Source organism: Osmia lignaria, chromosome 16 (genome assembly GCF_051020975.1).
Source record: "Osmia lignaria lignaria isolate PbOS001 chromosome 16, iyOsmLign1, whole genome shotgun sequence".
Taxonomy (NCBI): Eukaryota; Metazoa; Arthropoda; class Insecta; order Hymenoptera; family Megachilidae; genus Osmia; species Osmia lignaria.
Window position 1 is genome coordinate 3,789,337 of NC_135047.1, and position 13,047 is coordinate 3,802,383.

The 13,047-nt window shown below is 45.9% G+C and overlaps 1 protein-coding gene across 4 annotated transcripts in view; it reads left to right on the forward strand.

Moving 5' to 3' along the window:
• The first annotated feature begins 805 nt into the window (after window positions 1-805).
• Msx (homeobox protein Msx) overlaps window positions 806-13,047 on the forward strand; it is a 42,195-nt gene continuing 29,953 nt past the window's right edge. The window contains exons 1-2 of one of the 4 annotated variants that reach the window (XM_076692968.1): window positions 806-3,039; window positions 10,638-10,853. In XM_076692968.1, coding sequence (XP_076549083.1) covers window positions 2,019-3,039; window positions 10,638-10,853 — 1,237 coding nt within the window. In that variant the 5' untranslated portion in view covers window positions 806-2,018. The remainder of the gene's footprint in view (window positions 3,040-10,637; window positions 10,854-13,047) is intronic. The other 3 variants (XM_076692967.1, XM_034317478.2, XM_034317476.2) reach the window with 3 other exon arrangements.

Genomic DNA, 13,047 nt, shown 5'->3' on the forward strand with positions numbered 1-13,047 from the left:
AAAAAAAAAATGAAGCGTTAAATCATAAAACTCTGTCACCCCACCATGCTCCGTTCATTTCCTGGTTCCAGCGAACGACCACTTTGAAATCCACAACAACCACGCTGGACTGCCAATCAAACTTCCAATTTCCATCGATCATTTACCCTTCAACACCCCTGTTAGCGGTCTAGGAACACCTCCCGGTCGTTCGGTAAACCAGAAATCGCGAAACTTTTCGCTGGCAGAGAGAAAAAAAAAAAGGCTGGTGTAACGACATACGTCGACGAAAGCGTCCCGACAACGTCGTTATCCCGTCACAAAGCTCGGCAACTCGCGCGGACGAGGGCGGGAAACGGTGGATGGTCGGTGTGCGCGCACGCACGCACGCAGACAGGCGCGGAAAGGCACAACCACAGACGCAACGGGGATTGCCAATCAATTCGCGCATCGCGCACGGGAATTAGACAATTAGGAGTCGTCACGTTCCCCGAGCAGTTGCCTCATCATCCCGGTCCCCGCGTCGTTCCGCTTCAGCCCCTTTCGACCGACCTTCCCCCATCGACGATCGTACTCCTCGTCGTTTCATCCCCACGTCGTCGGTTTTCAATCGAAGCGACTGTTCGTCCCAAGTATTGCAATGCCATCTGGCGTACGGTGAACGCGTAAACCCGGGTCGATTTCCCCCCCACTGTCACGAAAGGAGAGAAGGTTCGAAGCACGTCGAGAGAGTTTCATTGGCGGAGCGAACGGCACGAAACACGCCTACCATCGAGGGGTCCGGGTTAGGTGCGTGGTGTGTCTGGAGTGGTTGGCATTGGTCGAGGATAGGACACGGTACCGGTTCCACGGGTTTCGCGGGGGCGGCGCGCACAGGCGGCAAGCACCGCGACGCCGGCCGCCACCGAAGAAGAGAGAGAACGCCTCGGCAGGCCTGTCCGCAGTCGAGCTGGTAATCAGTGTCGTTTCCGCGGCAGCAGTGGCCACCACGCGGCAGATTACGCAGATTACCACTGTACACCCCCCGCGTATCCGACCACCGATCGTTGTGACGAGCTTGTGACAGTGCGACTACCGCTGCAACACTTTGCTTCCGGTTCCTTCGGAGCACACCTATCGAACAACGAGTACCGCGAAGTGGACGAGTGCTTCGATTTTCAGTTAGATTACTTTAACTCGAGTGACTATCAAGGTCTAATCCAAACACAGGGCTGGTCGTTGAAGAACCATCTCCAGAGATAAATTTAACCACAGTGTTAATTAATCTCACTCTAGGACCACTCGTACAAAGAGGATAGGACTCTGTTGTCCTGTGTTGGCGCAAAACATTGCAGGGTTTTGTGACGAGATCATCGCGTCAGTTTATGTTCCTCATCGTCAAGGGTGGAACAGAGAAGAAACTCGTATTGTCGTATCAGTGGGTCAAGAGAAACGTGGTCAACCGGAGTAGGATAATGTTGGACGTCCGGAGGAGTCGGAACGTCATGTTGATCTCGTAAAGAAACTGCTTTGACTTTAATGGGGGGATCCGCTCGTGCCGGCTCGGTCGGTCCGCGGCGATGCGGCGGATTCCGAGAATAACGGGCTTTGAAATCGCTCGGGATGCCAGCTCGTGAGAACAATCTCAATGACATTGCGACTGAACTGATTGCGAGCTGATAAAACGTGGATCGAAGTTTTCGACGTTGAGATGACGCTTCTCTGTTGGCTGTCGCGCTGATGTTTAGCAATTCGCGTCACCGCGAGCCAGCCCGCGTGGATAAGCGACGAAAATAGATAAGGATGATCGTATCGTAAAAGCTCGACGATATTCGTGGTGGTCGACGGACAGTTAGGAGGGTAGAGTTAGCCGAGTTAAGTGGAAATTACGATGCGGTTCAAGTGATCGTAGGTGAACTCGTCTGAGACACCCTTAAGACTTCGACATTCACTGTGTGTATTTTAAGGAACAGGATACCAAGAAATTATTGCCTAGTGTCGTAGAACGTTCATCGATCCTGTTAAGAAGAAGAAGAGGAATAAGGAAAAAGTGGATCGGTATGAGCAGCAGCGAGGGCGTGGTGACAGGTCAGGGTACCGGGAGCGATCGTCTGTGCGAGGACGTCGACATGGCAACCTCAACGTCCGCCTCGTCGAACCTGAAGCCGCGAAGCGGTAAAATCAGCTTCAGCGTGGACTCCCTGCTGAGCGACATGAAGAAGACCGCCGTTACCGGCGGAGCGTTCGCTAGGCGCGAGAACGACGATCGAACGGAGACTGAGAAAAACCTGGACATGGAGGCCAGGTACCGCGAACTGCTGATGGAACAGCAGAGACTACAAAGCAGAGAACTGTTAGCGAGGTTGAGCCCGCACGGGCTAGCGTTTGCCAATCACCATCATCATCATCCTTCGAGTAGAATGGATCAGGATCACCCGTCGGCAGGCCGGCAAGAGATCCTCACGGTGAAGGACTTCTCGAGAACGACCAGCCACGACAAGTCATCTTCTCCAATTAGGATAGACCAAGAGGTTCAGAAGGATCGGGACGAGAGACGACTGTCTACCGGTTCTCCGGCCAGCCGGATCACCGAATCGATGATCCAAAGGGAACGCGGCCAAGAGGATGACGAGAGGATGGACAGGATCGCTAATCCGCGATCGGTGTCGCCGGTCAGCAGACGAGAGATCATGGACGATAGAAGCGACTCCGAGGCGAACCGTTCTTTGGAAGGCGACAGAGCCGATCATCTGGATCTCGAGGATCAAGAGATCAGAAGCGTGGGCCAGTCGGAGGATCTGAACGTGATGGATTCCGACTGCGAGTTAGAGAGAGACCTGGACAATAACCAGGAGAAGGAAGAGAAGTCGAGCCCGGTAGTGCCTCAACCGATTCATCCTGGAGTTCAGAGGCCGTCACAAGGACCGCCTTACCTGACCGGTGCACCCGGTGCGCCCGGTTGGAATCCCGCGGGATTTCCGCATTCTCTGGCGGGCTTCGCGTGGCTACCCCCACCCCCACACCCGCACAATCCCCATGGACATCTGTACACACCGCACGGTGGACCCACCAGTCCGAACGGTAAGTGTAATGATCTTAAATTTTTCTACGCTCGAGTAAAGCTTCCTCTGTCTAAGGACAAGGGTAAAAAACCTTGCACCGACTTGCTGCGTACGCAGAATCCTAAATACAGAAGTGGTCCGACGCGATCTTTAAAAATTGTCGCGGGTAGAAGAGAAGCTGACCGGAAAGGGAAGGAATAGATCGCGGAGTCCGTGCGCTGATGCAGAGGAACAACCCCGCGTAAAATGGGAACCGGTTCGCGTAAACGTAAAAGATTGAGTTTGAAATTCAGCGAGGACCATAGAAAGGAGCATCGATTCGAGAGGTTTCGAGCTGCGTTAGGCGAGCAAGCCATTATTCTTCCGCATCAAAGCCATCGCGGCGTTTGCCGAGGGAATATTAGCCGAGCGTTGGGGTACACACTACTTATCAAGCCGATTTACGGGTCGGCGTAACTAACTCGCCTCCGTAAATCGTTATTCTCCTTTCTTTTTCGCCTATCGTCGAGGATTTCAGCCGGTAGCCGGCTTACAATGTTGATGATTAGGAAGGAATATGCCAGCCGTATGGCGGAGCTAGCACGACACTCGCCAGCACGCAGCCCCATAACGCTCGATATTACTGTCGCCGGTCACGCGAGAAGCCGGTTATTATCGGAATTACGTGCTAAAGCATTTGCCGTGGCCCATTTCGCCTATGGCCTTCTAATCGAACTACGAGGAACTCGGAAGTTGTTAAGGATGGAAAAGCTTTTGTTCTATACGAGAACACTTATCGCTGTCCCGTAGGCTCTATCAAATTTATATACCGTTCTATACTGTTCTCGTGTTTCACATTACACTTCATAATTTTTATGAAGCACGTTTTATTAAACAATGTGCAACGTGAACATTAGGTGGCATTAGATCAGATCAAAGATTAAGCCTCGAACGAAATCGTTTCTCTAATTTGAATATAACTTTCCTGAAACAAATATCTAAATCCAGGAAACCGCGATTATATTCAAACGATAGTTTCACCGAGAGTGAATATTTTATTCTCCAAGAGCGCGCTACCCTTCCAGCTTATTTTATTCGCGAGATTTCGCTCGCTTTCTTCGTTTCGACCCACAAACGTCGGATAAAATATGTAGAACCCACGAGATCTCAGTTGCGAATTTAACAAACCACGAATAAACGAGCCGATCAACCTTTCTCGATCACAGTACGATGCCATCTATCTAGGCTATTAGACCGTTAGATCTAACATTTCCCAGCTAAACGTTGATTTTTATCGCTGCTAATAAAATTATCCGTCCGATCACCATGAAAAACTAGCACCATAGTGCTTTGAAGCGAAACGGTGTGTTGAAAGATTCATGATTCATCAAATAGTTCAGAAGTACTTAATAACTTTACCTAATAATCCGGTAATCAACGGGAGGGTAATTAAAGAGAATTGCAAGTAACATTAATATTACATTAATTGCGCAAGGTAGCAAGTGACAGAAAAACGCTAACTTTCACCTCGTATAAAATAACAATAAACTTTTAATTACCTATCAATAACCACGTTACTCTAATGGAGAACACTGTTTCCCTGAAACTTACATAATCCTCGTGTATCATATCTGTAGCGCGTACCGTATCTACTTGACGCTCAGCCACGTTCATTAAGAAGCCATTCATACCTCAATTACACTCTCTTTAATGAAAGGTGCGAAGATTTCTCCGATCTTTTTCGCGAAACAGGAAAGCGCACGAAACGTCCAGCAAAACATTGGCGACTCGTCTCGAGGAGGTTCCACCTCGAGTGGCTGGCGAAATTACGAGCGACGCGTGTAATGAGAAACTCGCGCCGTTTCCAAGAAAGAAATCGCCTTAGACCATTAAAGGCGTGCAGAACAGTCAAGGAAAGAGGACGCGAGGAACGGTTTGCAGAGAACAGAATCATTCTGTCGCGTTTTGAACGCGCGACCGATCTATCGTACGACAAGAGGAGGAAGAGGAATGAGAGGGTGGAGGACAGAGGGAGGATCTTCATGATAGAGTCATACATAACTCGGACCATCCATAATGCATTCAAGCCAGGGTAAAAACTGCCCTTGTTAGGTACGCCCTGGCACACCCAGTTTCCTGACCAACGTCATCCACCAGCCGTTTTTGCTCGTGATAACGACAAGCTTCTGTCCTCTTCGGTCTCGCTGTTAGAATCGCCATGTTTTGCCTTCTTTCCGCGAGCAAGCATCCCCTGTCGCCAGTTTTTCCTTCGTTCAGCGCGAGACCAATTACCCGCGTCTTTCAAACAGGGTTGAAACCCGTCCGTTTCGAATTTCCTCGTCGCTGATTAACGCAGTCCATCCCGAAGCACGTTTCTTCACTGTCTCGATGGATGGCCACTGATTAGACAGCCTTCTCTTCGAGGTGAACGAGTTTTGTTCTTTTTTTTTCTATATCGTTGGATGCTGTTTCTATCGCGCTCGTGGGTGACTCGGTTCGACAAGTTCGACTTTCGAGGGTGTTGTACGACGATCCGCGGATGGCAGAAGCTTCTTCGTTGGTTAGGTTTCCTTTGCGATCGAGTACCGGTGCTTTTTGCCGGACGCGGTTACAGCAGTTTTCTGAGAGATACGACGATTTAACCGCGGGGAAGAGATCGTAGCGACACGAGTTCGAAAACCTTATACAGGTAAATATTAGCCTCGCTTGCATCGTCAAAGCGTTGATGTTTCTACTTGAAAAATAGCCACTTAAGAATTCTGAATTAATAAACAATTTGCACACTTCCGTGAACCAACATGATTTCCCTACGAATGTTAATCGTCGATCACCGATAAACGCAGAAGGACTCGTTTCACGGCAATTAACGCGGTTGAGGGTAGATTTTCTTGCAACCCCTGTGGAAAAAGCAGAGCTCCACTTGGAGACTCTAGTCCGTTGTAAAACACCCCGTGGACGGTAATTACGCTCGCCAAGAATGATGAATCGTTCCAAATATTTTGTGGAACATCATTGGGACGGGCGTCGTTAATTCGTTCCTGGACGCGGAGGCCAGAGCCAGATAAATGCGTGCTGGCCGACGGTGGCGTTCGAGCGTTATAAATGACGGCCGTATTCATAATTTTCGAAAGCCACCGCCCCAGTGACAGGAGCACGGATTATCTATCGGCTGGACGAGCCTCGTATCGCACCCCCGTCCCACCCCCAACGGCTGTTCCTCTGATAACCGTGCCGCGCCGCGCTAATGAGCTTTTCACCGTCTAATTTTTCGATGACGCGCGCCACCGTTTATATTTCACATCGAAAATGGGGTGGGTTTTCAATTTCTACGTTCATGGATAGAAATTCTGACTTTCTAGTCATGGATGGTTGAAAGACCATGCTTTTTTGAGAGAACGTTACGAAAGCTTGTCCTTATTGGAGAGATTTATAGTTGATTTGCACGGATTTTAATTTGTTCGGCATGTTAATGGGCACATCGATGCTAGATAAGTCACATTATTGGAAACTGAAACTAGGATAAATGGTGCACACCTGTTCCAAGGATTACTTTACGAAATCGTACCGGATTTATCGAGAATTTCAAGAAATTTGTTCATTATTTTGTTAATAATAAAGTTCACAATATCTACTTGCTAAATAGCAAAGACAAAAATATTTTCATTGTTAGATAAGTCAATCCGTCGCATTAACGAGAATGCCGCTCGCACGGAGATAATTATTAATGCGTTAATTAACGTACCCTAGTGTATTTCCACGACTCCTCCAAGTTACATGCTCGCGATTTCTCGGCGAATATTCGACAAACATACCGAACAATGAGATCGTACGCCTAATACGGATCCTTAGTCGACCGCAACAATAATCGTACGTATCTGAGCGCATGGTAATTAACAGAAATTAATTAGCAACCGAGAAGAGCATATTGATCGTTTGCACGACCTTTGTTTCAATCTGTTTGCAATGTATTAGATTTGCAACTAAATTCGCGAGCTATCCACGTATTTCGCTTGAAAAATAACTAAGGATTGTTAATTCGAGTGGTGTTTATCTTTATGAAACACATTCATTACAAAACAAACGGAGGGAAAGGTGAAAACGACTTTGTTACTGAATCAACGAGCCTCTGAGAATCCATACGAGGCGATGTGTACACATGCGTGGTCGTGTATCGATCATAAATCATGCGAACATTTAATTAGCAGAAATTAATTGGCGTTCATAAGAAACATATTGAACCGGGGGCTGGTCATTAGCAAGATACGTAAGTAACTGGCCGCGATACGCGAATTGTCAGCGCGATATCGCGGCGGACAGCGAAAGACGACGAAACCCGTTTTCGTTTCATCAACGACCACTATTTTGCCCGGCAAAGAATTTATTGCCGTCGCTTGTTGGAGCAACTTCATCGTGAATTCATTACGCTTTCCTCCTCCCTCGTATCGTCGATACAAATGAATCGCGACAAATCAGTAATTAATAATGAAAATTTTTACGCGACCCCCCCGACACGAGGATTATCAAAACGGACAAAAAAGGCATCGCGGTTCGCGTGCAATGTACCACATATATTTTTCTCTCATTTTGCACGATGCGATCGTTCAATGTTCCGCGGAACGAAATGTTGTTGGATTCGAAATGGGCGTTAATTATCGCGAGTACAGACTATTTCGAATTTTATGGACGTTTGATTTCACTCGATCTTACATCGGCCAGGACTAATTGCTTTCTACTATCGCGTTACCGATTAACGCAAAAACTTCAACGATTCTAGTAGCTTGTCTTATCGTAGGCGCGATTTATTTCCCATCCAGGCGGTTCAGAACGCGTATATTTTTTACGAGCGACACCTCGAGAAACATTATATTACATGTCCGTTGATATTCATAATTATATGGGTCAAAATTTTAATATTTGAGGGTTGAAAATTTTAACAACACAAGTCAACCCCTTGTTTCGATCCCATGATAGTTACAGCGCTACTTATCTCGACTGTTTATAATTCAACGATCTTATTAATTTAAAACAATGCAAGGGGATGCGAAAGAGAGGCCACTTCCGGCAACCAAGGTATCGGGGCAACGCAGGTGCTTTGTCCACGCGCTCGTTCCAACGCGGAAAGTCACGGCGCAAGATATATTTCCTCGGGGATTCTAGCGAGCGTTTAATTAGCAGAAATTAATTAGCTTCCGAGAGGAACATATTGATCGGTTATGTGAGCGGACTAGCCAACTAGCCGTTGAATACCGGCGAAACCGGGAACGGCCAAGCAGAATGGAAGACGTAATACCGATGTCGCGACAGAGAGATCCGCTCTCGACAATGCCGCCAGGCTGTTCCCTTTTTTGTCCCTGGCCGATCGTTAATTAGCGCGCGGAATTCACCGTTGCCCTCCGGTTGCCCAGAAATCGTCATCCTTTCGAACTGTCTCCCCGGTCAAATGGTACTTTTTTATCACCTCAACTAACCGAATTCAACGGTAATATCTTCTTGAATACACCAGCGGACGATTAATGATCGGTTAATCGATTCTTTATTTCATTTAGAACAGAGATATCGTATAACGATTACGTTAATTTCATTTTAAAAAGGGATGTTTTTAAAGTACCCTGGTTGACACATATTTTTATTTTATCGGCAATCATTCACGTCTCGTGCACATCTATTTATTGTTCCTGACAGATACGACGATCCACCGAAAATTGAATCGTAAAAATTAATTGACGAGTCATTTAACGGAGTCGTATTGGTCAATCCGTTAACTCTACGGTCCAAGTATTCGTAAAAACATCTTCAGCGATCGAGGAACTCGGGTCTCCGATCGTCTTTTTCTTTTCGTTTAAAATTAAGAACAAGCACGAAGGAAAATCGAGCAGCGAAGGAATTTTATTCGATCTTCCGCGTGATGAAAGCGTGGTCGAGCGTAAGTTCGCCAGGAAGAAACTCTCGTTTCACCGTCGCAAAGCGGCGGGGAGATGAAACCGTACGAGTCAATCATCGAACACGAGGATAATTATCGTCCGGGAATGAAACGATCTCGTAACAGGGGACAATTTATTTTTTACGATTCAATTTCACCGCTCGTTTCAGCTCGATCAGAGTGGCGGTTGCCGCGCGTCGTCGTTACCTCGGCACCGCTTCTGCAAATCGAGGGATTAAGGACGAATGGCCGACGCTGATTGCGGAGAAACGCGTGTGCGAGCACGCACGATCGACCGCCGGGTAATTTATGTAGACTCGACCTGTACTGAGCGTGATCGTTAACGCGAAATGAGGCTGAATTTTCGCGCGGGAATCGTCGTGTCTTTTTATTTTTTCTGCACACTGCTTATTTCTTGCCGTCTATGAAAGTCGTCTCCGGTGTCGAGCTATGGAAATATGTAAATTAATTGGATACTCGAGTTAACCATCCTGGATTATCATTTTTCTCTGTTCGCGAACGGTGACTACTTCGTTTGTCAAATATAAAAATTTATTATTGAATTAGGGATTTTACGCAAAAGCGATTGCTAGAAAATTTTAAGGATAGAGGATACATTTTCGATCCGTAGTCATCGACCGGGTATTAATTAACGTTATCACCGGCTCCCGTATAATTATTATGCAACGCGTGCACTGAAATAACGAGCCGATAATTTTGCACCGTTCGAACAAATCTGTGTAAACATGATTAATATTACGAAGTTTGCATTGCCATCGGTTTATTCGCGGAACATTCGTCGATAATAAAGCTTAAACGATATTAATGCCGTTTTAATTTCCATGCTGCCTTACTTCTGACGTGGATAATGTTTCCGTTTAATTGAAATTCCGTTCGAGGTACGTTCATGACCGGCGAAAGAAGTAATCTTTCGCATTAATTATACATTATTTTAAATAACCACCTATAATAAACATCTGTAAATATCTTAATCGGGACCGGGCGTGACACGTAAGGGAAAGAATAAAAAGAAAAATCGAATAATTGGAGCTTCTTGTCGGTATCTTGCCTCTCTGTGCAGCTGCAAAGACATTGAACGATTTATCAGTACCGATAGTTGGTCAATAATTATGCAAGCTATCGCACCGCGAGAAAACACTCTTCGACCGGTCGATATCTTAATTCACCTTCGCAATGTAACCGGTCGCGTTAATTATTCCGCTCGTACATCGTTTAATCGTGTTACGCGTCGACTTTTCGGGGCTACTGTTAATTCATTTTCTCGTCTCTCCCTCGAGCCGGCTCGATCAGTTACAATCTCGCTATGAAACGAGCCTTACAAAGCGTAACATTCTACTTTCGACTACTACATTTCCCTCCAGCCTTTCGACAATTAATCAACCTCTTTTTGCATAATCTATCTTGAGTTTTGTTTTAATTGATTAATCAAACATTCTGATTTATTCCTTCTGTAAAATAATATTACTGCAATAGAAATGGCCGTGTGTGGTAAGACGCACTTAGTAGAAATATCAATACCTAGTGCGACACGCTATAATATGAATTATTATCACAATCGACGCCTTTTGAATCGGCTATGTCTCTTTAAAGGATTCAAAATAAATTCCTACGGATCTTCTAGAAAACAAAGATTCCCTTCAATTTATTACACCCTCTTCGAGAACCAGTCCCAATCGTGTTTTGCCACTGATCGACAGTTTTTCGGATTGATTTCAGGCGACTTGAGGCTGCCGGGTCCAGGACCTGGGCCTGTCAGGTGCACCCTGAGGAAGCACAAGCCAAATCGCAAACCGAGGACACCGTTCACCACCCAACAGCTGCTCTCGTTGGAGAAAAAGTTTCGCGAAAAGCAGTACCTAACGATCGCCGAACGAGCGGAATTCTCGTCGTCCCTTCACCTCACGGAAACGCAGGTGAGAGATACTCGTCGGTGGTAGCCATTAAGCTTCGCGCAAGCGACGATTAACCATTAGAGTAGCATCTTGTACACGCTTGCCTTCGGGAACGCGTACACGATGTCTACCCTCAGGGAATAACGTCTGCTGATCGCTTTAAGAGGATTACACGTTGGTCAGGTTAATTAGAAAATTGTTCCTTTAAACGACTTAATTGAACGAAGAATGCTAGTTACATGAAATTAAGGAGCGGCAAATTTTTCTCGGCGGAAGTTAAAGAAATTTTAAAAAATATTTTGGACTGAAAAAATGAATAGATATTTTCATACCGTGTTCAGCTTGTAAATTTCTAATTCAATTATCCCGGAGCTCATTTCTTTCCATCGCGTTTCCATCGACGCGGTTCGCTTTTCTTTCGGCGTTCGTGTTTCGTAACAGTTTGCCGGAGTACGATGAAAACGAGCAAATTCTCTCGTCTGGCTCTCGCATCAGGTACATCACGTTCAGCCGGGTAATTACACACCCTTCTACGGAGCGGATAGCAATTAACATGATTGACGTTAATTAAATTGAACGTAATGAAACGATATTATAGTTAATTTTTGTATCAGCCGAAATGATCAGACGCTCGTTGCACCGTGCCAGGCGTCAGAAGTTCGCGGTTTAAAATGGCAAAAGAATTGTTTGGCCAAGCGTGCAACACGACCCGGCGCGTCGTCATTTCTGACACCGTAACAAATGATTATATATGAATTCGAGTGAACCGAAGCTTTTCGTGAAATTCGTGCTACCTTAATGACTCCATTGAGAGCAGCACGGGGCGAGTCAAGTTTCGCCAACGTGTATTCGCAAGAAATATGAAATACGAAAGAATAAACACGCCTGATATCATCTTGACTTCTGTCAGAATGAATTCAACTAAAATTATCGTGATTCCTTATAAAATTTCTTTTGCCATTTGAAAGTTCATCGAATCCCACGAAGGTTTCACGATGTACATTAATTCCAAACGAGAGTAGACGTTCGTTGTCTCGTGACACGTGTAGCAGACAAAAAGACAATCGCGAGGAAACCTATTATCGTGCAGTTAGCGTGTTCAAATACACTTTGCGCATACATTAGAACGCATCGGGACGAAATGAAGCTTCGTCGTATTCATTTGCTTAGATAAGCTACGATCGTCCCCGCAAATCTCCTCGCCTCCTCTCCTCACCTCGCCGTCCTTCCGAAACAGAACTGGATCGCCACCCCGTGCTGCTCTCACCTCTCATTATTCACTCGCGACGAAGAGGTATGTTCGCGATTTCGGTTGCGATATTCACGCCGTTAGAATGCAATAGTGTCGTTCGTGGAAATAATTTCGAGCCGATTCGACCGCCTACCTAGGCAAACCGACGATATCGATCGGGATCCTTCGATTCCCTCTCCCCGTTCCGAGGATCAATTTTAATCCTACGTGCCGATTAAACGGAGAAAGGAGGCTTCAGAAATTAGAAACCCAGCGTTAAATTGCTATTAAATTATAATTACTAGGATTAGGAAATCGTGGAAGTAGTCGAGAATAGATTGGATCATTTATATGGATAATTGACGATCGAAAGTCTTTTAACTTCTTCTTTAAAAGGATCAGTACTAATTCGATGTAGTGATTGAATGGAGAAAGGAGGCCTCAAGAAGTAGAAACCTATATTAACTTTATAATTACAATTGAATTCGATCGTAGTGGGTAGTAAAACCGTCGGGTTTAATTGAACGTGACTATTAAGGAATGGAAAGAGTTTTGAAAAAGAGGTACAGAAACTTTACTATTCGCATCCCTGGAAAATTGCGCGCAAACGTCGTAACGCGTTAGCGTAGGACCGTGAAAAACAGGAAGTCGTTGGGTTGAGAAAGAAGAAGTCCGTAGAATATTGCAGTGTGTCTTTCCAGTTAGAGAAGCAGTAACGATTTGATTGCACATTGTCACGCGAGGCGAGATTTCTACTTTCTAAGCGACGACGAGTATCCTCCAAGCCGCGTTACCTTGCCTACCTAAGAGCCCGACATTCCGTCTGATTTATTAAACAGTTACCCGATTCGTATCGTTTTTTAACATCTGCATTTTTATTTACCCCCTTCGGTCGTACAACATTTTACCCATTTTAGCGATCAGATTACGGCTCCTTGAACTCGTTACGCGTGCTTCGGGGTGCTTAATGCTAATTCGAAGGGA